This window comes from Dendrobates tinctorius, unplaced genomic scaffold (assembly GCF_039654945.1).
Source record: "Dendrobates tinctorius isolate UK_male_01 unplaced genomic scaffold, ASM3965494v1 ptg000102l, whole genome shotgun sequence".
Classification (NCBI taxonomy): domain Eukaryota; kingdom Metazoa; phylum Chordata; class Amphibia; order Anura; family Dendrobatidae; genus Dendrobates; species Dendrobates tinctorius.
The window spans coordinates 16,076,040-16,103,388 of NW_027361770.1; the positions used below are offsets into that span (position 1 = coordinate 16,076,040).

The following is a 27,349-nucleotide window of genomic DNA, read 5'->3' on the forward strand; positions in this document are numbered from 1 at the left end:
AAATTCAAAAGATATTTGTATATGTTTCAATTGCACATAATGTTTTTCTTGATACAATTAGAAGAAATTTGCACAATTAAAGTGCTATTAAGAAAGATTTTGCAGGGTAAATGTTATGTTGGGCAGGAGTGTATCACTACATAAGAAGGCACAGGCAAGACTTTATTACTGCAGTTTTTACAGATGGAGGTTTCTGTTTCCTTTCTCCCAGCAGATAGAGTTTGGTAATTAATAAGAATGAGGGGGAGCCACAGTACAGCAACTATAAATGCACAGGAGATAATTCATGCTTGCATAAAATCAATTTACCCATTATTCCTTTTCTACAATGGATGCAAATATTCACTAGCACCAGTTATTCCATATGGATGTGTATGCAGGCAAGGCTGATGGCCTGCTGGGGACGCTCCCTAAGTCAATGCTAGCAATCTGATGCTGCGTTAGGGACACCTGACCACATTGTACACTTAACATAGTCAAATTATAGGCAAATTACCTAATACTTAAAATATACGGTACTTACACTCCCTTACCATTACCAAATTGAAAACCTACTGTATGATGCTGAAGAGACAAAAGGAATTGTCCTTCTAGTATTTACATCTTATTAAGATTCCTGGCAAGTAAAATAAGATAGGGAGCCTTCCAATGACCTTACCCCATATCACTACACAATACGCTGATCAGAAACGTGCTCGTTTCTCCACTCAAGAGCTACCACCTCTCCCTGCCTCCTGAGCATGTTAATCCAACCTGGAAGAAAAACAGTTCATATCTATAGTGGTGCAGATTGACTTTTAGGATTGGTACTTCCTAGAGTTTTAGTCCACTCCCTCTCTGAAAAGGCAATTTGCATCCTTGTGTACATACACGACAGCTTATTCTGAAAGGTTACATGAAATAACAGGTACACTTCAAAAGGTTACTTACAACATTGAACGTCCTCTATATACGGATCTGAAAAGCCCTGTGGCATTGGAGTGGTGGTGGCCTTTCATATGCGTTACGTCTCCATTCATGGTTTATGGGACTGCCAGAGAAAGCTGAATGCTGTACTCTGCTTATCCAGCAGTCCCATAGAAAATGTGCTTTGCAATTCTCCTTTCACAGGACTGGAGGAGCTCCCACAATCAGTAAGCTATTACCTATCCTGTGCATAGCTGATAACCTTGAATGGTGGAACAACCTTCTATACGGAACTGATCAACTTTATCCTGCTGGAACATGATATATTACATTTTCAAATTATGATTTCCCTGAAATCAAACAGAATTTTAAAGTAAAACAAAGGTTTGTGATGGAGAACTTTGTTCACCATCCCCAAATTGCATTAATTTAATATATGCGAGGTAAATACAATGTAGCAAACCTACATAAATTTACTGCAAGTTTACTGACTCTACCCAAAAAACAAAGTTAATGTTTTAGTTAATTGAAAACTAGTTCAAATTTATCAAATTTACCACAAAAAAAAAAAAAAAAAAAAAAGTACTGTATTTTGCAGATTATAAGACACTCTGGATTATAAGATGCAGCACAAATTTTGAGGTGAAAAATAGGGAACAAAAAACTTTTTTTTAATAAAATGATGGTGCTTATTATAATCCATGCGTCTTATTGCTTACCAGGGATGGTGGCTGTGGTGAAGCAGGGTCCCAGGTGGAGGAGGCAGAAGTGGGGCGTCGCTGAAGGATGGGATGAAGGGGTGTTCGGATGTGCGGCGCGCCGCTGTGGGTGTCTGATGCTGCTGCGGGGGCTCTGCCGACATTTTGTGAAAGGCCAGAGCCCCCGCAGTTCCATGGTTTCCTATGTGATGGACTTCAGGAAAATGGCTGTCGGTGGCGGCGAATGCACAGATAGAGATCTCGTCACCAAGATCTCAGGAGATGAGAACTTAGCCCTGAGATCTCATCTTCTGAGATTTTGGTGCCAAGAACACCATCTGCGCATGCGCCGCCCTCGGCAGCCATTCTCCCGAAGTCCACCGTATAGGAAACCATGGAACTGCGGGGGCTCTGGCCTTTCACAAAATGTCGGGAGAGCCCCCACAGCAACACTGGACACCGTCAGCAGCCCGGACACCCACAGTGGTACGCCACACAGCCAAACACCCCCTCATCCCAGCCTGCAGCAACGCTCCAGTCTTTCCTCCTCCACTCCAGCCGCGACCCTTGGGACCCCGTTCCACCACGGCCGGTAAGATATATCCGCATTATAAGACGCACCCCCATTTTCCCAAAAAATTTTGGGGTAAAAAGGGGCGTCTCATAATATGAAAAATACAGTATATACAGTGGTAAAAATAAGTATTTGATACACAATCAATTTTGCAAGTTTCCCAAGAATTTTGGCTCTCACAGACCTGTAATATTTCTTTACGAAGCCCTCCTACTCTGCACTCAATTAATTGGGCCTGTTTGAACTCGCTATCTGTATAAAAGACACCTGTCCACACACTCAGTCACACTCCATCCTCTCCACCATGGCCAAGATCAAAGAGATGTCTAAGGAAACCAGAGGCAAAACTGTAGAACTGCACCAGGCTGGGCTGGGCAACAGGACAATAGGCAAGCAGTTTAGTGAGAAGGCAACAACTCTTAACACAATTATTAGAAAATGGAAGAAACACAAGATGACTGTCAATCTTCCTCGGTCTGAGGCTCCATGCAAGATCTCGACTCATGTTGTAAGGAGGATTCTGAGATAGGTCAGGAATCAGTCCAGAACTACACCGGAGTACCTGGTCAATGACCTGAAGAGAGCTAGGACCACAGTCTAAAAAAAATAGCATTAGTAATTACATCTCTACATCGTCATGGATTAAAATCCTACAGAGCATGCAAGATCCATCTGCTCACGCCAGCACATGTCCAAGCCTGTTTCAGCTTAGGGGCAGCAGGGTGGCTCAGTAGTTAGCACTGGGGTCCTGAGTTCAAATTTCACCAAGGATAACATCTACAAGGAGTTTGTATGTTCTCCCTGTGTTTGAGTGTATTTCTTCCAAGTACTCTGGTTTCCTACCACACTCCAAGAACCTACAGAGAGGGAATTTAGCTTGTGAGCCCCAATTGGGACAGTGCAACAGTGTTTTTAAAGTGCTGTGGAAATTATGTAAGGGAAATAAATAAAAAATAAAAAGTTTGTCAATGACCATCTGGATGATCCAGAGGAAGAATGGGAGAAGGTCATGTGGTCAGACGAGACCAAACTAGAACTTACTTTTTAGCATATCAACGCCACTCGTCGTGATTGGAAGAAGGATGAGTACAACCCCAAGAACACCGTCCCAACAGTGATGCATGGTAAGGGAAACATCATAATTTGGGAGTGCTTTTCTGCAAAGAGGACAGGACGACTGCACCATTTTGAAGGGAGGATGGATGGGGTCATGTATTGGGAGATTTTGGCAAATATCCTCCTTCCCTCAGTAAGAGCATTGTAGATGGGTCGTGGCTGGGCTTTCCAGCATATCAATGATCCAAAACAAACAGCCAGGGCAAATAAGGAGTGACTCTGGCCTAACCAGTGTGCAGACCTAAACCCAAAAGAAAACCTTTGAAGGGAGCTGAAACTCAATGTTATCCAGCAACAGCCCTGAAACCTGAAGATCTGTATGGAGGAGTGGGAAAAGAATCCCTGCTGCAGTCTGTGCAACCTTTGTCACGAACTACAGAAAACATCTGATCGCTGATTGCAAACAAAAGTTTCTGTATAAAATATTAAGTTTTATAGCCGTGCGCTTTACAGCAGTAATTTTTCCTATCTCTGCCTATATTTATAATATGCTGCTATGGATAAATATTTTTAATCTACGCTTGAAATAAAGAAAAAGATTTTTTATGTACTTCAAACTTGGCTCGCTGGATTCATCTCCTTTTCGCTTTTATTGTTGGCAAGAGCTCCTGTCATTTATCTGTTGCCGAGAACCTATACAGTATAGCAGCTTATTTTTTGAACCAACCGGGTAAGCTGGCATTTTTTCTTTCTTTTTTACGATAAAAAATTAGACCTCTCCATTCTTTGTTGGTAGGAAAACTTGCAAAATAGGCAGTGTATCAAATACTTGTTTTCCACTGCATGCATTTGCTTTTCCCTTCCTCATTTACATGCAGCTTCTACTTACAGGAAGTCCTGATATGTCTGAATATTTCTTAGCCGGCTTGCAAGAAGGTGGTGCATCAATGTTAAAATCTGCAATTTATTGTAAAATATAAAACATTAGTTCGAGAAAACATCTTTTTAATTTTTTTATACATGTAAATGACAGTAACACATGAAAATGTGAAACTTTGCAATATCCTTTATTAGAGCAATCCAATTCTTTCTGGACTTGTAACTTGGTAAAAAATGTAGTTAAATACCTCATAAAAATCCATGCAGCTCCCAATTCTGCTGTTCCTTTACACTTCATGCAGAGACATTCCATTGCAGAAATTTTCACAAATGGTGTTTTATGATCCCAGCATGTGAAATCTCAACATGCAGTTCAACATCACATATATTCTGACTTCTCTGGAGGTCATGCACTTTCACCCCTTCCTCACAGAAACAACTTAGTGTCTAAAAATACTAAAAAAACTGCTGAGCTATGAGCGGCAGCATCGGGGAGGGAGGGGTTGAATGTGCACCCTCCCAAAGACAATGTTATGACCAGTTGAACTGTGAGCAGAGATTTCACATGCTGCATTCCAAAAAAGGCAATAAATGTGAATTTCTACTACAGACTAACACATTGTAAAATGGAAAATTACAGTAGAATCAAGGGAGTTCAGGGATTTTTTTGGTCCCTAGCATCGGTATTTAACCCCTTCAAGACCTATTAAAGGGAATCGGTCACCCTTTTTTTCGGCTTGCAGCTGCCGGCATAGACATCGGGGGCTTATCTACAGCATTCTGTAATGCTGTAGATAAGCCTCCGATGTAACCTGAAAGATAAGAAAAACACGTTATATTATACTCACCGAGGTGGGCGGTCCGGTCCGGTGGGCGTTGCGGGCCGGTCCGACGTCTCCCTTCTTCATGCGATGACATCCTCTTCTCCCGTCCTGTAATGGCTGTGGCGCAAGCGCACTGCTCTGCCCTGTTGAGGGCAGAGCAGAGTCCTGCAGTGCGCAGGCGTCTGGAGAGGTCCGGCGCCTGCGCACTGCAGAATTCTGCTGTGCTCTCAACAGGGCAGAGCAGAGTCCTGCAGTGCGCAGGCGTCTGGAGAGGTCCGGCGCCTGCGCACTTCAGAATTCTGCTGTGCCCTCAACAGGGCAGAGCAGTGCGCTTGCGCCTCAGCCATTACAGGACGGGAGAAGAGGACGTCATCGCATGAAGAATGGAGGCGTCTGACCAGACCGCAACGCCCACTGGACCGCCCACATCGGTGAGTATAATATAACATGTTTTTCTTATCTTTCAGGTTACATCGGAGGCTTATCTACAGCATTACAGAATGCTGTAGATAAGCCCCCGATGTCTAAGCTGGCAGCTGCAAGCCAAAAAAAAAGGGTGACAGATTCCTTTTAAAGGTTATTTTGAAGCGTTCTGTAATTTCGAACAGTTTAACAAGCTGAAGATGAAATGATCTCTAAAAGGCCTAAAGTTAAAAGATGGCATATTTCCTTTGTATTTCAGGCAAAAAATATAAGATATATATTTTTTCTTTTACATTTTAGAAATTACAAAAAACAAAATAGGCTGATGCAAAAATTTAGATATACGTGTTATCAGGTAATTTTTACCATGGTTTCAGACCTTAATTCGCGTGTTAAGGTTATGGCTTGTTCACTATCATGGTTTGGAAAGACAATGTGATGCAAATTTCCAAGTTCTATAAAAACCCAACCTTGTGCCAAAAAAAAAAAAAAAAAAAAAAAAATATACAGATGCCATGGGTTCTTCTAAGGAGCTGCCTACCTCTCTGAAAATGTTTGAGGTACACTAAGCAGGAGAAGGCTATAAAAATATTGCAAAAGCGGTTTCAAGTTGTCCTTTCCTCAGTTCGAAATGTAATTAATAAATGGCAGTTAACAGGAACATTGGAGGTCAAGATAAGGTCTTGAAGACCAGGCAAAATTTCAGTAAGAGTTGCTCATAGGATTGCTGGAGTGTCAAATAAGGACTCCTGCTTGACTGCAAAAGACCTTCAGAAAGATTTAGCAGACTCTGGAGATGTTGTACACTAGCACAAATACAGCCTTCATGGAAGAGTCATCAGAAGAAAACCTCTCCTGCATCCTCACCAAAAACATTCAGCATCAGAAGTATACAAAAGGACATCTAAATCAGCCTGATGCATTTTGGCAGCAAGTCCTGCAGACTGATGAGGCTAAAATAGAACTCTCTGGCCACAATGATCAAAAGAAATGGGTGGGGATAAAAGGGCACAAAATTTCAGGAAAAGAACATCTCACCAACCATTAAGCATAGGGGTGGATAAATCATGCTTTTGAAGTTGTGTTCCAGCCAATGCCACGAGTAACATTTCACAGGTAGAGGGAAGAATGGTTTCAATGAAATCTCAAGAAATTCTTGACGCAAACATAGCACCATCTGTAAAAAATGCTGACGTTGAAAAGATGGCTTCTACAAATGGATCATGATTCTAAACACAAGTAAAAATCCATAACAGACTACCTCAAAAAGCACAATCTGAAGGTTTTCCAATGGCCCTCACAATCTCCTGATCTTATCATCATTGATAATCTGTGACTAGAACTCAAAATAGTAGCACATGCAAGATGACCCAGGAATCTCATAGAACTGGAAGAATTTTCCAAAGAAAGAATGGATGAAAATCCTTCAAACAAGAATTGAAAGACTATTGTCTGGCTACAAAAACAATTTACAAGCTCTGATAATTTCAAAAGGGGGTATTAAGAGGTACTAACCATGCATCAGCTCATTCATCTTATTGTCATTTTCATAATGTAAAAGCTGCCAAAAGTACAAAAGAAATGTGTCATCTTTAACTTTAGGCCTTTCAGAGATGATTTGATCTTCAACTTGCTTAACTGTTCACAATAACAGTAATTTTGACCAGGGGTGCACAAACTTTAACATGACACTATATACAGTATATCTAAGCCAATATGTGAACTCTATTGTTGGAAAACAATTTATAATATTATTAAAACGTGGAAAAAACATTACTTTCTTCACAGTTTTTGACCTATCTAGCTGTAGCTAACCTCTTTACTCCTGAGGATGGTTTGCACGTTAATGACCGGGCCAATTTTTTACAATTCTGACCACTGGTCCTTTATGAGGTAATAACTCTGGAACGCTTCAACGGATTTTGGCGATTCTGAGAATGTTTTCTCATCACATATTGTACTTCACGTTAGTGATAAAATTTCTTCAATATGACTTCCATTTATTTATGAAAAAAGCAGAAATATGGAGAAAATGTTGCAATTTTTAAACTTTGAATTTTTATGCCCTTAAAACAGTAATACAGAACAGACCAAAAAGTTTGGACACACCTTCTCATTCAAAGAGTTTTCTTTATTTTCATGACTATGAAAATTGTAGATTCACTCTGAAGGCATCAAAACTATGAATTAACACATGTGGAATTATATAATTAACAAAAAAGTGTGAAAAAACTGAAAATATGTCTTAGATTCTAGGTTCTTCAAAGTAGCCACCTTTTGCTTTGATTACTGCTTTGCACACTCTTGGCATTCTCTTAATGAGGTAGTCACCGGAAATGGTTTTCACTTCACAGGTGTGCCCTGTCAGGTTTAATAAGTGGGATTTCTTGCCTTATAAATGGGGTTGGGACCATCAGTTGTGTTGTGCAGAAGTCTGGTGGATACACAGCTGATAGTCCTACTGAATAGACTGTTAGCTGCTTTTTTCTTGCCATAATACAAATTCTAAGTAAAGAAAAAAAAAAAAAGAGTGTCCATCATTACTTTAAGAAATGAAGGTCAATCAGTCCGAAAAATTGGGAAAACTTTGAAAGTGTCCCCAAGTGCAGTGTCAAAAACCATCAAGCGCTACAAAGAAACCGGCTCACATGAGGACCGCCCAGGAAAGGAAGACCAAGAGTCACCTCTGCTGCGGAGGATAAGTTCATCCGAGTCACCGGCCTCAGAAATCGCAGGATAACAGCAGCTCAGATTAGAGACCAGGTCAATGCCACACACAGTTCTAGCAGCAGACACATCTCTACAACAACTGTTAAGAGGAGACTTTGTGCAGCAGGCCTTCATGGTAAAATAGCTGCCAGGAAACCACTGCTAAGGACAGGCAACAAGCAGAAGAGACTTGTTTGGGCTAAAGAACACAAGGAATGGACATTAGACCAGTGGAAATCTGTGCTTTGGTCTGATGAGTCCAAATTTGAGATCTTGGGTTCCAAACACCGTGTCTTTGTGCGACGCAGAAGAGGTGAACGGATGGACTCTACATGCCTGGTTCCCACAGTGAAGCATGGAGGAGGTGTGATGGTGTGGGGTGCTTTTCTGGTGACACTGTTGGGGATTTATTCAAAATTGAAGGCATATTGAACCAGCATGGCTACCACAGCATCTTGCAGCGGTATGCTATTCCATCCGGTTTGCGTTTAGTTGGAACATCATTTATTTTTCAACAGGACAATGACCCCAAACACACCTCCAGGCTGTGTAAGGGCTATTTGACCAAGAAGGAGAGTGATGGGGTGCTACGCCAGATAACCTGGCCTCCACAGTCACCAGACCTGAACCCAATTGAGATGGTTTGGGGTGAGCTGGACCACGTAGTGAAGGCAAAAGTGCCAACAAGTGCCAAGCATCTCTGGGAACTCCTTCAAGACTGTTGGAAGACCATTTACGGTGACTACCTCTTGAAGCTCATCAAGAGAATGCCAAGAGTGTGCCAAGCAGTAATCAAAGCAAAAGGTGGCTACTTTGAAGAACCTAGAATATAAGACATATTTTCAGTTGTTTCACACTTTTTTTGTTAATTATATAAAATTCCACATGTGTTAATTCATAGTTTTGATGCCTACAGAGTGAATCTACAATTTTCATAGTCATGAAAATAAAGAAAACTCTTTGAATGAGGTGTGTCCAAACTTTTGGTCTGTACTGTATGTCAGACAAAATAGTTAATAAATAACATTTCCCATATGTCTACTTTACATCAGCACAAATTTTGGAAACAAATTTTTTTTGTTAGGAAATTAAAGGTTAAAAGTCGACCAGCAATTTCTCATTTTTACAACAAAATTTACAAAACCATTTTTTTTTTTTTTTTTTTTTTTTAGGGACCACATCACATTTGAAGTGACTTTGAGGGGTCTATATGGCAGAAAATACCAAAAAGTGACAACATTCTAAAAACTGCACCCCTCAAACTACTCAAAACCACATTCAAGAAGTTTATTAATCCTTCAGGTGTTTCACAGGAGCAGAAGCAACGTGGAAGGAAAATCTGAACATTTAACTTTTTAGTCACACAAATGATCTTTTAGCAACAATTTTTTTTTTATTTTCACAAGGGTAAAAGGAGAAAATGGACAGATAAAGTTGTTGTACAATTTTGCCTGAGTACGCCGACACCCCATATGTGGGGGAAAACCACTGTTTGGGTGCATGGCAGGGTTCGGAAGGGAAGGAGCGCTGTTTGACTTTTTCAAACCAAAATTGGCTGGATTGAGATTGGACGCCATGTCGCGGTTGGAAAGTCCCTGATGTGCCTAAACAGTGGAAACCCCCCACAAATGACCCTATTTTGGAAACTAGACCCCCAGAGGAACTTATCTAGATGTGTAGTGAGCACTTTGAAAGTCCAAGTGCTTCACACAAGTTTATTTTACCTTGCATACTTCTGACACTTATCACTTGTAGAATAGCAGCTTGCCATTGCTGATTTTATCAGAGGTCTCCCTTCTTTCTGGGGTGATTGCACATGTATGGGAGGTGGGTTTATTGTCCTTGTGTGGTAACATTGGATCCATGGCTATGATATTGTAGGCTTGTGGGGACGCCCACTCTGCGTTCATTTATGCAATTTACCTATATTATGTATTTTTTGCCATAATAATGCATTAAAGTATGTCATTTTTGCATTTCATGTTTGATTAATCCTGGCCTGTATTTGCACATAGCTGTATCTATATAGATTCATTTTTGGATTCCATGATTTTGCATCATCTATAATATAACGCTGTAAGCGTCACTCTGAAGCCTTTATAGACTGCGCAAGCGCGATGCGCCTGTGCAGTCTGGCTCCAGTCAGAGTGACGCATCCCCCCCAGAGATCACGGTATGTGTAAGCACTGAACGAATACCGCGATCTCCGCAACACCTTACCGATCCGGTGTTGCTGTTGCCGCGGGGGTCTTGCATCCTGATGTGATGTCAGGAGAGGGCGGGTTGTGACGCCGGAATTGGCGCATGCACAGTCCGCGCTTACCGCCACCGTTTTGTAGAAGACACACTGCAGTGTGTCTTCAAGAAAGTGGTGGCGGAAAGCGAGGACTGCGCAGGCGCAGAGTTCGGCACCACAACATGCCCTCTCCAGACATCATGGCCCAACAACGTAATGATCGGGTACTGACGCGGGGTCTCGCCGTGATGTCAGGAGAGGGCGGGTTGCGGCGCCAGATTCGGGCCCTCTCCTGACCTAATGGCATTGGGGGGGTGAGGGGACCATGCATTCCCGGATTGGGGGGGGGTGAGGGGACCATGCATACCAGGATAGGGGGGTGAGAGGACCATGTATACCAGTATTGGGGGGGGGGGTGAGAGGACCATGCATACCAAGAGAGGGGTGTGAGAGGACCATGCATACCAGGATGGGGGGGAGGGGACCATACATACAAAGATTGGGGGGGTGAGGGGCCCGTGCATTCCAGGATTGGGGGTGAGGGGACTATGCATACCAGGACTGGGGAGTGAGGGGACCATGCATACCAGGATTGTTGGGTGAGGGGACCATGCATACCATGATAGGTATGAGGGGGCCATGCATAGTAGGATAGGAGGGGTAGCACATACCAGAATGGGAAACCATATACCAATAAAAATGCTTGCCACCCAGGCGTAGAACGGTTCATAGCTAGTATATTATACCCATATGGATACCAACTGTAATAGGGGGTGCTGTGATTTTTTGGTTTTAACTGTTTTTATCATGTTGTCCTGTTATCAATAAAGATGCTTTTTTATACACGCTGCATATAGGTGAGCACATATATATATGCGCATGTCTTTTTCTATGTTTTCCAGTTGTCACACAAGTTTATAACGTAGAGCCGTGAAAATAAAAAAATCATTTTTTCCACAAAAATGATATCTTAGGCCCCAAGTTTTTATTTTCCCAAGGGTAATAGGAGAAATTGGACCCCAAAAGTTGTTTTCCAATTTGTCCTGAGTACGCTGATACCCCATATGTGGGGGAGGACCACTGTTTGGTGCACGGCAGAGCTCGAAAAGGAAGTAGCGCCATTTGACTTTTTCAAACCAAAATTGGCTGGAATGGAGATTGGACGCCATGTTGTGTTTGGAGAGCCCCTGATGTGCCTGAACAGTGGAAACCCCCCACAAGTGCCCCCTTTTTGGAAACTAGAGCCCCAATGAACTTATCTAGATGTGCCCCCTTTTTGGAAGTAACCTACTGTTTCCTGTTATGTAAATTTAAGTAAATTAGTAGTGCATGGAGGGGTGGTACAGTTTGAAGCAATTTTTCATACACAGGCAAGGTTTTTCGGGCCATTGATAAATGGTGTTCTTGCGGATTCCCCTTTTGTAACACACTCGGCACCTTTTTTGCAGCTATCTTTTTTTCAGTTGGTGGGGCCACCCCCGGGAAATGCTGACCTGGTACGATACGACCACCTTCAGTTCCGGAAGTACTGGGGCCCGCTCCTTCCTGAGTTCCAAATATCAGGGCCTTAACTACTACCTCCTGGAAATGAAGGTACGAACATTTGAAGAATGGGATGCTGGTATAAAAGTTATCAGTGTAGAGGTGATAACCTTTATCCAGCAGTGGGTGCACCAAATCCCACACAATTTTCCCCACTCACTCCCAGGACAGGACGACATTCAGGGGGTTCAATTCCAGTGTCCTTTCCTTCGTAAACTCTAAACCTGTGGGTGTACCATGAGGTACTCTCACACAGCTTACAGAGTTTGATTCCGTACCTGGCCCTCCTACTGGGCAGGTACTGACAGAATCTGAGCCTTCCCTTAAAATGAACTAAGGACTCATCTACGCAGATGTCCCTTTGGGGCACGTATACTTCAGCGAACTTTAAGTGTTCGATGACCGGCCGAACTTTGAACAGACGGTCAAAGTTGGGGTGTTCTCGTGGGGGACACTGTGCATTATCGGTATAATGCAGGAATTTATGGATGGCCTCAAAATGCGTCCGGGCCATAACCGTTCGGAACACCGGAGTGTTGTATAAAATATCAACACTCCAATATTGCCAGATTTCTGGTTTCTTCAGGATCCCTATGTGAGGGACCAGGCCTCAAAACTTCAGCAGGGATTGTAGTGTCACAGGTATCTGTGGCACCACAAGTCCAATCACAGCAGGAGATCTAGCTGTGTGACCACTCTGCAGAAATCCTCAGCTAGTGTGAGGACCTGCAGTGCGGTCACAGACAGGTCACAGAGCGGTCATACCGCTGCTGTGACCTGTACTTGGTGGGATCGATGATCACATCGATGCCACCAATCAGAGCTGGCTCCAGTGACGTCGGTGTTGCTAGGCACTGGCCTAGGATCAGAGCTCACAGCTCCGATCCTAGGCAGGTCACTGGCAGAGCACAGGGTGGTCACATCGCAGCTGTGCCCTGTGATTGGCACGATCGACGATTACATTGATCGCGCTAATCAGCAGCTGCAGGCCATGCCTGGCCTTTCCTAGGCACCGGCCTAGGATCAGTGCTCTTACAGCACCGATCCTAGTCAGGTCACAGCGCGGTAACACCGCGGCTGTGCCCTGCTATTGGCGCAATCGATGTGATCGTCCATCTGACCGGTTTTGGGCGATGCCTGGTGTTGCCAGGCACCAGCCTAGGATCAAGTACATCGGTACTCGATCCTAGGCTGGGACATCACTGTTTCAGCCAATCTGATTGGCTGAAACAATGAGAGAGGCTCAAATTGGCTGTTCAGAATTGAACAGCCAATCACAGCGATCGTGAGTGCGGGTGGGCGGGGACACTCCCCGGGATGCCGACAACATCTTTCTACATGTAAGATGGCGCCAGAATTTTAATGCGATCACTGCGACTTCAGTCGTGGTGGTCACATTAAAGATAGATTAAAGACAGGTCACATGGACGGGATAGTACGTTGGATGTCAGAGAGGGGATAAAAAACTGCTCACAGAAAAAGGACAAAAATTCCAAAAAACATCACAGAAAAGAATAACAGACTCACAATTCTATCAAATCATGGAGGGGTGGCTGTATAGTATTAAAAATGCACACAGATGAGGCTTGCGTAGGACGCCAGTCACACAGATGTGTGTGATGCACAGTGTCTGGCTACAGCCATACTATTAGATCAGGTAGGCTGCCCAGCACTTACATACATGAAAAGACTCGCAAGTATGAGGACCTTTGACGTGGGTTACAAACTTGTGTACTTTGGCCAAAATATCGACCAATACCTCATGTAATATTTTTATTTTATACATTATTTTTCATCTTCATATTGCACATTTTTCCATTTTTATGCAGAATGCAGCCAGGCCCTTTACCATAGCTCCCAAGTGTCCCGGATTCCGCGGGACAGTCCCGTTTTTGCCCCTCCCACCCGCTGTCCAGCCCGTGATACTATTTGTCCCGCACTGCAGGGAGACAAGCCGCACGCCCCTCCCCATACTCGCCCTCCCAGAGACGCACCGAAGTCAGTCACAGCCTGCAATGAATGCTAGGGTGTAGTTAGTCCTCTTCTCTGTGCGCACAGGACCTGTGATGAGGTCACAGGAGGGGAGGAGTCACATGATTATCATGTGACTCCTGCCTACTCTCCTCCTGTGACCTCATCACAGGTCCTGTGCGCACAGAGAAGAGAACTAATTACAGCCTAGTGTTCACTGCAGGCTGTGAGGGGCTGGGGTGATCAGGTGCCTCAGTGTGTGCAGGACTCTGCTGTGCTGGTTGTCATGGTGCTGGATGAGTGACGTTTATGTGTGGGGTCAGCAGGGGTTTACAGGGAGGATGTAGCAGAGCTGTGTGTGTATGGAGCAGAGCAATGTGTGTACGGAGCGGAGCCGTGTATGTACGAGGTGTACGGAGCAGAGATGCTTATAGAGCGGATCTGCGTGTACGAGGTGTATGGAGCGGAGCCGTGTGTGTATGGAGCGGAGCTGCGTGTGTACGGAGCGGAGCCGCGTGTGTACAGAGCCGCGTGTGTACGAGGTGTACAGAGCAGAGATGCTTATAGAGCGGAGCTGCGTGTACGAGGTGTATGGAGCGGAGCCGCGTGTGTACGGAGCGGAGCCGCGTGTGTACGAGGTGTACAGAGCAGAGATGCTTATAGAGCGGAGCTGCGTGTACGAGGTGTATGGAGCGGAGCGAATGCTGTAGACAAGTCCTGAAAGGAGGTGGCCGCATCTTATATCGGCCAAAACTGCTGACAGGTTCCTTTTAAATTTCTCAATGCCAAGAACCTGTAATGAAGAGGTGTTTCTTTGGAGGTAAGTAATAAAATGCTTGGATGTGTGTGATATGTTACTGTTATTAGTTGTGTTAATTATATCAGTGAGATGTTTGAAGATTCGGACTATTAATTTACGCAAGGTGCAGCCTATGTACATTTTATGACATGTAGAACAATTAATAGTGTAAACTACATTGGTGCGAGTTGCAGTTAGTTAATCTAATGTTTGATATCATAACCCCTTCACGACATCCGCCACATATGCACCACAACGCGGGAGGTGCATTCCCGCAAACCACTGTACATATATAGTGAAACGAGTCAGCCAGTGCGATCATCAGCGTGCATCAGCTATATATTGACACCCTGCAGAAATGACCACAATCTTTGCTAGCGGGCATTTAACCCCTCTAATGGCGTTGTCAATAGTGACATCAGTTGGCATAGCAGAGGGAGCTCCCTCTCTGCTCTGATCGGCACAACGTGATTGCGTTGTCCTGATGGTCTCCATGGTGACCCCGGTTGAAAGATGTCCGTGGAGTCACCCAGGTAAAGTTCCTGCTGGTTAAATCATGCGGCAGGGAAATTATATTTCATTATTGATTTTATATTATGTTCATTGTTTTCTCTTTATTTTTTTATTTGCTTATTTAATTTTGTTGTTTTGATTTACCTCATTCACGATAGTTTGCATATCACAAGACTCCATGTCTTGTGGGTGCCATTTGATTCATCTATGCACCTGTGTCTGATCGACAGGTTGTATATTAAAGGGAATCTGTCACCCCATTTTAGCATTCTGTAATGCTGTATAGGCCCCCGAAGAAACCTGAAAGATAAGAAAAAAACATTAGATTATACTCACCGGGGGGTGGGGTCTGGTGTGGAGGATGTCGCAGTCCGGCGCCTCCCATCTTCATACAATGCCATCCTACTCCTTGCTTCTCCCTCGGCTCATGTGCAGGCATACTTTCTCTGCCCTGTTGAGGGCAGAGTAAAGTACTGCAGTACGCAGGCGCCGGGAAAGGTCAGAGAGGTCCTGCGCAGGAGCCGAAGGAGAAGCAAGGAGGAGGACGGAATCGTATGAAGATGGAAGGCGCCGGAAGGGACAGAGACACCCATTGGACCGCACCGAACGCTGGGGTGAGTATAATCTAACTCTTTTTTCTTATCTTTCAGGTTTCATCGGGGGGCTTATCTACAGCATTACAGAATACTGTAGATAAGCCCGATGGCTGTGGCTGCAGCTTATAGGCCAAAAATGGGGTGACAGATTCCCTTTAAATAGGAGAGATCACTAGGATTAGCTCTGATAAAAGATGCAGGACAGCATCTGAAACACGTAGCTGCTATACATGGTCATATCTATGGAATCCATAGGAAATCAGGTTTTCACATTTTTCTATAGTAAAGTTCACATTTAAACTGGATAATCACCTTTCCCTTGTAAGTCTAGTGCTAAATAATCTGATGACTGCAATATATTAAGAGAGTAAAAACTTGGATGGGATTTTTGGTAACTTGAAGACATAGTTGTTGCTGTGTAAGGCACTCTGTGCCATTTCATTTGACATAATGACAATAACGAGCCACAACTGGCAGATTTGCTCTACACCTACGTCATCCCTTTGGAGTGTTGGAATAACAAATGCACAACACATTTAGCTACAATATGAAGCCATCAGTTCTAAGTACATGCTAAGCAGCTTACAGCTCGGATCATTTAGTTGCCATGGCAATGCCCTTTCTAGAGCAAGAATCTGTTTCAGGTTCTTCCAGGTCCTGTTCTTTTTGCCAGCAGCTGCCCCTCCGATTCCTGAATGCTGCCAAAGAGAAAGAGGGACAAAGTCAATCAAGCTTCATGGAAAAGGTTTATTCAGACGGCCAGGTCATGCATGACACCAGGAGCATACCAGGAAGAACTGAAATTGGCAGAAAAAGTCAGATCATCGGCCTCAGGTTATCTTAAAGGCATGAAATGATAGCATATTGGCAGCAACCCTGCCCTATGACAAGGCACACTTCACACACTGTGGCCCCAATTCATTATTATTATTATTATTATTATTATGATGCATTTATATAGCGCCATTTATTCCATGGCGCTTTACATGTGAAAAGGGGAAATATAGACAAGTATAGTAAACATGTGTAAGACAAGGGACACACAAGTACATAAGGAGAGGGGACCCTGCCAGCGAGGGCTCACAGTCTACAGGGATGGGTGAGGATACAGTAGGAGAGGGTAGAGCAGGTCGTGCTGTGGTTCAGTAGACCGAGGATCATTGCAGGCTGTAGGCTTGTCGGAACAGGTGGGTCTTCAGGTTCTTCTTGAAGGTTTCCGTTGATGGTGAAAGTCTGATGTGTTGCGGCACGGAGTTCCAGAGTATGGGGGAAGCACGGGAGAAGTCTTGTATGTGGTTGTGGGAAGAAGAGATAAGGGGGGAGTAGAGGAGGAGATCTTGAGATGATCGAAGGTTGGTGCGGGTAGGTACCTGGAGACCATGTCACAGATGTATGGAGGAGACAGGTTGTGGATGGCTTTGTATGTCATGGTTAGGGTTTTGAATTGGAGCCTCTGGGCGATAGAAAGCCAGTGAAGGGCCTGGCATAGGGGGGAGGCTGGGGAATAGCGCGGAGACAGGTGGATTAGTCGGGCAGCAGAGAGTAGGATGGACTGGAGCGGAGCCAGAGTGCTAGAGGGGAGGCCAGAGAGTAGGAGGTTGTAGTAGTCAAGACGGGAGATAAGAGCATGCACTAGTGTTTTTGTGGTCGAGGAATGAGCGGATCCGGGAAATATTTTCGAGTTTGAGGCGGCAGGAGGAGGCAAGGGCTTGGATATGTGGTTTGAAAGAGAGCGCAGAGTCGAGGATCACCGCAAGGCACCGAGTGTACCGGACTGGGGAAAGAGAGCAGCCGTTGACATTGATGGATAGGTCTGGTGGAGGGGTTGAGAGAAATGGGGGAAAGATGATGAATTCTGTTTTGTCAATGTTCAGTTTGAGAAAGTGAGCAGAGAAGAAGGCTGAGATAGCAGACAGACATTGTGGGATTTCATTCAGTAAGGAGGCGAGGTCGGGTCCAGATAGGTAGATCTGCGTGTCATCGGCATAGAGGTGATACTGCAAACCGTGGAATTCTATGAGCTGTCCCAAGCCGAAGGTATAGATGGAGAATAGTAGGAGTCCTAGGACAGAGCCTTGAGGAACACCGACAGACAGGGGGTGAGATGAGGAGGTAGTGTGTGAGAGGGAGACACTAAATGTTCGGTCCGTTAGGTATGATGAGATCCAGGATAGGGCCAAGTCTGTGATGCCAAGAGATGAGAGAGTCTGTAGCAGGAGGGAATGGTCTACGGTGTCGAAGACAGAGGACAGGTCCAGGAGAAGGAGGACAGAGTAGTGTCGCTTGCTCTTGGCGGTTAGTAAGTCGTTAGTGACTTTAGTTAGGATTAACAGCAAGGATGGCATTTTTCTTATGTAGGCATAATGCTGTACTTAGTACTCCCCTGATGATTTGTGTGGTGAAACGCGTAGGGAGAAGGGAGCGTCACATGGAGGAACCCATGAATGTATAGATTCGGGTGAGATCTTTCCATGATATACCAAATGACATAAAAAATCTGTAAAGGTGGTGAATTGTATGATCAAAAAAGGGAAATGCCTTGATTCACACCTTGGTTATATATAATTACAGATTGTCTATCATGCCATTTCTTATTTTTAGGTGGTTATTTGATATAAGGCTGTTAATATGATATTTGTTCAAGATCATTGTTAGTGATGATTATGTATGCTACACAGAAGTGGCACATAAAGTACAATAGATCTGTGAAAGACATTTTTCTAGCACCATGAGAGTGTTTTTTTGAAACAAATTCACACGAAGCGGATACTCCGAGGGGGTGTCTATGGAGAGTTGGATAAAGACACCAAGGGTATACCGATAGGGTGCTTGAAAATTTGGTCTTACCGCGTCAGATTGAGCGGTTTTTGTAAGTGTTTGTCTTTTTGTACATGTACATTTTTATGAATGGACTAAGTCCTTTTTAATTCAATTTTGAATAAAGTAGATTAGTTTTATTTTTGGTATTTTTCTAGCTTGCTGGTATAGATGACTTTAGTTAGGGCAGTTTAAGTTGAGTGATGCGGTCGGAAGCCAGATTGTAACCAGTCAAAGAGGGAACAGGAGGAGAGATGGGAGGACAGTTCAAGATATACATGCTGTTCCAGTAGTTTTGAGGCGTAAGGGAGAAGAGATATTGGGCGATAGTTAGACACAGAGGATTGGTCAAGGGAGGGCTTTTTGAGGATGGGTGTGCTTGAGGCATGTTTGAAGGATGAGGGAAAGACACCATTTGTAAGTGAAAGGTTGAAAAGGTGTGTTAGAGATGGGATGAAGACTGTGGCCAAGTTAGGGATGAGGTGAGACGGGAGTGGGTCGAGGGCACAAGTGGTGAGGTGTGATCTTGACAGAAGGGTGGAGAGCTGATCTGTCATGGTGGAGAAGCTGGCTTTTGCAGAACAGGGCTGAGCGGCTAAGAGTGGCATTTCGGGCAGCGGGCCAAAGTTTTGTCTGATCGTGTCGATCTTCTGCTTAAAGAAGGAGGCTAAGTCTTCGGCAGAGATGAGAGGAGGGGGAGGAGGTGCTGTGGGACAGACTAGAGAATTGAAAGTGTTGAAGAGCTGTTTAGGGTTGTGAGACAGTGAGGATATGAGAGAATGCGAAGTAAGTTTGTTTTGCGGCAGAGAGCGTGGACTTAAAGCTGGCAAGGGACTGCTTGTATGCGTTGAAGTGCTCAGTAGAATGGGTTCTCTTCCATCTCCGCTCAGCGGCCCTGGAAACCCGTCTCAGTTCTTTGGGCAGGCTGGTCAGCCAGGGCTGCCTGTTGATTGATCGAGTTTTGCTGTGCGTGAGGGGGGCAGCCGAATCAAGCGTTGCTGTTATTGTGCTATTATAAAAAGGTGGCAGCAGCATCTGTGTCATGAAGGGAAGCTATATCTGTAAGAGGGAGAAGGGATTCAGAGAGTGATTGTAAATTGAGGTGTTTGAGATTCCTGCGAGGGTGAGCAAGTTTATGGAGCGGGGGTTGCGCAGTAGGAGAGGAGAGGGAGGAGAATGTCAGTAGGTTGTGGTCAGACAGGGGGAGGGGTGAGTTACTGAGATTAGTGAGGGAACAGAGACAGGTGAAGATAAGGTCCAGTGTGTGACCATCTTTGTGAGTGGCCGCCGAGGGAAGCCATGAGTGATAGAAGTTTAGAGGCAACCGGGGTGGAAGTGTCAATGGGGATGTTGAAGTCGCCCATGATGATGGTGGGGATGTCAGCAGAAAGATAATGGAGTAGCCAGGTGGTGAAGTCGTCGAGAAAGGTGGAGATGGCTAGTTCTGGGGGGCGGTAGATGACAGCCAGTTGGAGGTTGGAGGGGAATAGATGCGGACGGAGTGCACCTCGAATGAGCGGAGGGTGGCAAAGGAATTGGGGTAAAGGAGCAGGTATCAGACAGGAGCAAGCCAACTCCTCCACAACGTTTGTTGCTGGGGCGAGGGGTGTGAGAGATGGAATCCGCCATAGGAAAGCGCAGCTGGAGAGGCTGTGTCAGAGGGAGTGAGCCAGGTTTCAGTGATGGCGAGGAAGGAGAGTTTGTTGGTGATAAAGAGGTCATGGATAAATGATAGCTTGTTGCATACAGAGCGTGCGTTCCATAGGGCTCAGGTAAGGGGGTTGAGGGAGTGGGGGCTGGATGAATGGGTATGAGGTTATCATGGTTGCGAAGACGTGTAAAGGATCGTGGCAGGGTGGTAGAAGTGAGTGTAGGGAGGTGCTGAGGAGGGCCAGGATTTGGGGATACGTCGCCAGCAATAAGGAGTAGTAGACAGAGCATTAGAAGGTGGGAGCAGGATAGAACATGATGTGACCGTGTGTGTCAGGAGAAAAAGGATTGTATGTGGAGGAACAGTTGTGACGAAGAGGTGAGATGGCTGGGAAGGATGGAGGGGGAGATGACTAGTTCCTTACTGGGTGGAGGGATTGCAGGAGTTAGGGAGAAATAGAGTAGTATGGGGGTGATAGTAAAAAGAAGGCGAAACATTGTTGTGGTGTTATAGTCCGTTACCTTATAGTCAATTCCAGTCCAATTCAAGTCTAATTCAAAGTACTTAGAAACTAGTACTTTGAAATTGATAGCAAACAAAATCTTCAGGACAGTGAACATATTATTGTAGATGGCCCTGACCCAAAATGACCACCCTATTGCATGCACTAGCTATGGAATTACTCCCAAAGTCTTGTATACAAAAATATTTGGAGTAAAAACATCCACCAAGAGAGAATAAATTTGAAATAATTTTATTCAATTACTCATAATTTGAGACAAAAGACACATAGAAACGGGTCACATAATTATAGAGCTCCATAAGATGAAGAATTCAGGTGCAGAAAAAACAGCAAATGACCAAAAATATATAATGGATATACAGACATAAATAAAGTGTCAGTGCTTCAAGTCTAATCCAGGATATCTTAGGCACCCTAACAAGTGACCACCTCCCAGTAATATTTAATCACAGCATAGTAGCTCAAATCTGAACTTGGAGGCCACATAGTTAGATACCATTCAAAATTGCTTACCCATAGCTGAAGAGTATGTCGCATGTGTAGCCCCCAACGAAGCCTACGCGAAACGCGCGTAGGGGCTACACGTGCGACATATTCTTCACCCCACCCCCCCTGCTCCCTCTCTCTTGAGCACTTTGGAATGCCCGCTCCGTCTGCAACAAGCTCCACGTGAGCCATGATCTCTTCACCTCCTGCAACCTTTCCTTCCTGACCCTCACTGAGACCTGGCTGACACCCCCTGACACAGCCTCCCCTACCGCACTGAGTTACGACGGCCTCCACTTTACCCACACTCCTCGCTCTGGCAACAGACATGGCGGAGGAGTGGGTTTCCTCCTTTCTAAAAACTGCTCCTTTAACCTTATCCAACCCCCACCCTCCCTTCTTTCGAGGTTCACTCTGTCCGTATCTACTCTCCCTCTAATCTCCAAATGGCTGTCATATACTGACCACCGGGCTCAGCCACTGCCTTCATTGACCAATTCTCCACCTGGCTCGTCCACTTTCTCTCTGCTGACATCCCCACCATCATCATGGGGGACTTCAACATCACCATTGACACCCACCAGCCAGCAGCCTCCAAACTCCTGTCACTTACCTCATCCTTTGGACTTACTCAGTGGTCTTCCACAGCCAACCACACAGATGGACAAACATTAGACCTAATCTTCACCCGCCTCATTTCCCTACCTAATCTCACAACCTCTCCCTTCCCTTTATCTGACCACCATCTACTCATCCTTGTCCTTCTCACCTGCCCCCCCCATGTCCAGCCACTAGCGCATCCTCACAGAAACCTCACACACCTAGACACTCACAGACTCTCTTCGATCTCTGTCCTCCATATCGTCACTCCACAACACGGACAGCACCACCGCTTTCTACAACCCCACATCAGCCATAGACTCAGTCACCCCTCTCTTACATGGCAAAGTGCGATGAACCAATAGGCAACCCTGGCACAATAACCTCACCAAAAAACTTCGACAAGCATCCAGGGTCACAGTGCGGCGTTGGATGAAAACATGCCTGCCAGACGACTTTACTGCTTTCAAACAAGCTACACTTGCCTTCAAATTAGCCCTTACCTCTGCTAAACAGACCTATTTCACAAACTTAGTATCTTCATTATCCCACAACTCAAAACAACTGTTCAGCACATTTGACTCTCCTCCACCCACCACTGCCACCTCCAAGTCCCCTCATCTCTGCTGAGGACTTTGCCACCTACTTCAAAAACAAGATCGACCAAACAAGGCAAACCTTTACTGTTCCACCACCCCAACCACTCCACATACCAGACCTCTGCCCTTCCCTAATAACCACCTTTCTAACATCGCTGAAGGAGAGCTTACTTATCTCCTTTCCAAATCACACCTCACCACCTGTGCACTTGACCCCATCCCTTCCCACCTGTTCCCCAACCTCACTAACACGCTCATTCCAGCCGTAACCCATCTCTTCAACCTATCACTATCCTCTGTTACCTTCCCCTCTGCCTTCAAACATGCCACAATCACACCCATCCTCAAAAAAAACAAACCTTGACCCAACTACTATGCCCAGCTATTGCCCCATATCACTGCTCCAGTTTGCTTCCAAACTCCTTGAGCAGCTCAACTTTCCTCCCACCTTGACAACCTCCAATCTGGCTTCTGCCCCCACTACTCCACCGATACCGCCTGACCAAAATGACTAATGACTTACAGCCAAAGTTAACAGACAGTTCTCCAGCCTCCTCCTTCTCGACCTGTCCTCTGCCTTCGAAACAGTCGACCACTGCCTACTGTTACAGATTCTTTCTTCCCTTGGCATCAAAGACCTTGCTCTGTCCTGGATTGCCTCATACCTTTACGACTGCACATTTAGCGTTTCCCACTCCCACACTACCTCCTCATCCCGCCCTCTCTCTGTTGGAGTCCCCCAAGGCTCTGTCCTGGGGCTCCTACTTTTTCCCCCCATCTATACCCTTGGCGTACGACAACTCAAAGTCCCATGGCTTCCAGTACCACCTGTATGCAGACAACACTCAGATCTACCTGTATGGCCCATATTTCACCTCTCTGCTGTCCAGAATCCCGGAGTCTCTATCAGCCATATCCTCCTTCACCTCTTGCTTCCTAAAACTCAATGTAGACAAAATCGAACTCATCATCTTTCCTCCATCTCACGTATCTTCCCTACCTGATCTATCTATTATGGTAAATGGCATCACGCTCTCTCCCGCACCAGAAATCCACTGCCTCGGAGTAACTCTCGACTCTGCCCTGGTCTTCAAACCGCACATACAGACTCTTGCCACCTCCAACTCTAAAAAATTTCCAGAATCAGTCCCTTCCTCAGCCTTTAGTCTGCTAAAACTCTTGTACACGCCCTCATCATCTCCCGCCTTGACTACTGCAACACTCTCCTCTGTGGCCTCCCTGCTAACTCTCTTGCACCACTCCAGTCTGTCCTCAACTCTGCTGCCCAACTAATCCACCTATCTCCTCGCTACTACCCTGTTTCTCCCCTCTGCAAATCCCTCCACTGGCTCACAATTCCCCAACAAATCCAGTTCAAACTACTAACACTGACCTACAAAGCCATCCACAACCTGTCCCCTCCCTATATCTCTGAACTAATCTTCCAATATCTTCCATCACGTAATCTTTGTTCCTCCCAAGACCTCCTTCTCTCCTCCACACTTATTCGTTCCTCACACAACCGCCTCCAAGATTTCTCCCGAATATCCCCCATCCTCTGGAATTCCATGCCTCAACACGTCCGATTATCCACCACCCTCTGATCCTTCAAACGGAACCTGAAAACCCATCTCTTCAGGAAAGCTTACAGCCTGCAATAACAATTCTGCCACCTCACCACCACCAGAGCTGCTGCACCCCCAACCTTCAGTCTCTTCTCCATTATCCCATAGATTGTAAGTCCACAAGGTCAGGGTCCTCTCCCCCTGTACCAGTTTGTCATTGTAAATTTGTTTACTGTAAACGATATCTATAACTTTGTATGTAACCCCTTCTCAAGTACAGCACCATGGAATTAATGGTGCTATATAGATAAATAATAATAATAATTTAAGGGAATGAATATTCACTGCTCTCCGCTCCCATAGGCGTGCAATGCAGTGAAAATTCATTCCCAGTAGTAGTGGGAACACGTGAAAGCCCAGCAGTTGCAGCTAACAGCTGTCCGCTATTAAAAACAAAAAAAAGAATATTCAGTGCTCTCCATGCACATTGTCCTGACTTAAACAGTAGTGAATATTTCGGCAGCTGTTCTCTGCCGGTAAGCATCACATGACGTCACTGCCATGTTCTGCTTACAGGCATAAAGCAGCTGCTGACATCGGAACAAGAGGCTGTGAGGGAGCGCAGGAAGGTAAGTAGAATGGTTTGTTTTTTAATGTTTTTCTGATCGGGGCCTTGCCTACCAGGATAGGGGATATTAGGACAGAATTGACCACATTTTTTGCTTCAATTTTTTCTTCTAATTTCCTCCTCTAAAATCTAGGTGCATCTTATAGTCTGAAAAATACGTTAACACATTCCAAAGGATACAGGATTTAGGGCCCTGCGCACAAGCTTACAGTTTATAATGAAATAGGGTGAACGTGCCGTCGTCTATGGTCCAGCCACCATTATGATAAATAAGGGTTTTCATATTAAGCTGTATGATCCGGTCATCAGCCAGGATTTGTCTGAGTGCAGTTACCGTGTACTATGTTGAGTATGGAGAATGTAGCGACTGATGAGCAATCAGGAGCAGATTATGCTTAACATTCAGAAGGAGGGAACAGGGAAGAGTTAGGTTAGTAAATTGAAGTGATAGGTGCTTAAAACAAGGGGGTTAGATATTAGATTGTGTATGGTACTGATATTCAGAACACTAGTGCAGCTGTAGAGCCATCTTGGAGATGGAGGTGGAAGGTTCAGATTATGGAGGATGTTAGTCTTAGATTAGTTAGTTACAGAACGGAGGGCACAGATAGGGTGAGAGATATGAGGAATTACTCAGAGTGGAGCAATTTGTGGGTGAGAGAGATGAGTTTAGATTATATTCGCTACTGAATGGGTAACCAGTGCAGTGACTGGCACAGGGTGAAGGCAACAGTGTAGCGGATGGGCAGAAGTATGACCCTGGCGGCATTCAGGACAGATTGGATATGAGAAAGTTTGGTAAGAGGGAGGTCAATCAGTAAAGAGTTGCAGTAGTCCAGACAAGAATAAATAAGAGCGACATTACGAGTTTTTGCAGATTCCAAGGTGAGAAAAGGTTGGTTTCTGGAAATGTTTTTAAGATGCAGATAACATAAGCAAGTGAGTGATTGGATATATGGAGCAAGACAGCAAGCGTGCTGCTTGAGAGTTATTGTGGAACCACTCAAGGTAATAACAATATGGGTAGGATAGTAGGGGGATTGTAAGGGTCCCTGTAGTTATCCTCCTGGTAGTGGATAATATCCTTTAAAACAAAACTAATTTGCATCTTAGGAAAAAGAAGAAAGGGAAAAAATTACCATAGCTAGTAATCACTGCTACCCATTGTGGAAATAATAACACAAGGCTTCACAATAGATTATCTCTCTCTCACTTTCTAGAAATAAGGGCTTTCTAAAGAAATAAATTCACCGTTAGAAATGCTAGTATGGCTAACATATGCGGTTTTCACCCAGGAATGTTAAAAAGAAGACCAGAAACAAATGCTATGGCTCAGTAGTGGCATTAGCAAACATAAGCATTCAGCTTAATGGTCCATGAAGTGGTCATCAGCGCTAATGGCTCCCTCCTGTGTGAGGCCACCACAGGCTTTGTGCCGAGCACTTTCAATTGCTCATCTATCTGAAGGATTACCATCAAGCACATTGTTCCATACTGCCCAGCACAAATGTTTCTACATCTGCCAAGGTGCCGCAAAGAAGACAATTATTGCACAGCTTCACTATGCAGATAGGCAGCCACATTATGGCCATATGTCACATTTGTTACAACCAGTACGTGTACAGGAAATTACACTAAGTGGGGAGGGCACAATGCTGAAGAGGGAAAATCTAAATTAGGAAACTCATCTTTTTGAGAGAGAAGCCTTGCTCTGGGTCAGGAACCAGGGAAAATAGACTAGTCCTGAACTGGTTAAAAAGCCCTTTCGTTTTGGCAGCATGACTAGACTAACCATTCCCCTTTAATGCCCCAGGTTGTATATATGCTGTATGGAGTGGGCTCAGGAGCTGAGTTTCCACCACAAGTGCCAGAAACCAGTCATGTTACACAGCGGACATCTTCACTGTTAACCCTTTACACACCAGTATTGGCATTTAAAGAGAACCTGTCAGCAGTTTTGGCCGATATAAGATACGGCTACCGCCTTTCAGGGCTTATCTACAGCATTCTATGATGAATGAAGCAAGCAGGAGGGCGGTGATCTTAAGAAGATGGGAGGCGCCGAACCTGGACTTGCGACACCCATTGGACCAGACCGCCCAGCAGGTGAGTATAATAAAACTTAAGGCCCTTTTACATTTAGCGATGCACCAGCGATCCAACCAGCGATCCGACCCGGTCAGGATCGCTGGTGCATCGCTAAATGATCGCTAGTGAGCTTTCATACAGAAAGATCTCACAGCGATGCAGCAGCGACGCAGCGCACGATACTTACGATTCACACACGGCGATCCTGCGTCCTCCCGCCCGCGTCCACGCGACGCTCGTCGTCACAGCAGGAAGCCCAGCAGGAAGCGCCCGACGAGAAATGGAGCCGGACATTCTCGCGCGATCAGCGATGAGCAGCGGGGGAGCCGGTCGCTGGTAAGTATCACACATAGCGATATCGCTAGCAATATCGCTATAACGTCACAAAACCAGTGACGTTTTAGCGATATTGCTAGCGATATTGCTTAGTGTAAAACCCCCTTTACTTTTCTTATCTTGCAGGTCGGGTCGGGGCCTTATCATTATAGAATGCTGTAGATAAGCTCTAAAAGGCAGTGGCAGTATCTTATATCAGTCAAAACTGCTGACAGGTTCGCTTTCAATGGAATGTTCACGCACATCAGTGCCATTTTAGCCCTTCAGGACACGATCAAGGAAGACCGAAGTGTTACCATTGTCAGCCAGGTGTCTGCTGAAGACTCCCCA

General features: G+C 45.0%; 1 protein-coding gene across 4 annotated transcripts in view; it reads right to left on the reverse strand.

The window, feature by feature from the left end:
- INO80C (INO80 complex subunit C) overlaps positions 1-27,349 on the reverse strand; it is an 88,527-nt gene that overhangs the window by 48,915 nt on the left and 12,263 nt on the right. For 3 of the 4 annotated variants that reach the window (XR_012234513.1, XR_012234512.1, XM_073587764.1), the window contains exons 2-3: positions 16,313-16,424; positions 4,124-4,191 (exon numbers count right to left, since the gene is read on the reverse strand). Coding sequence is in view for 2 of the 4 variants with exons in the window: in XM_073587764.1 (XP_073443865.1) it covers positions 4,124-4,191; positions 16,313-16,424 (180 nt within the window). In the remaining 2 variants the exon portion in view is untranslated. Of the gene's footprint in view, positions 1-1,145; positions 1,257-4,123; positions 4,192-16,312; positions 16,425-27,349 lie in introns of those variants that run through there. The other variant, XM_073587765.1, reaches the window with a different exon arrangement.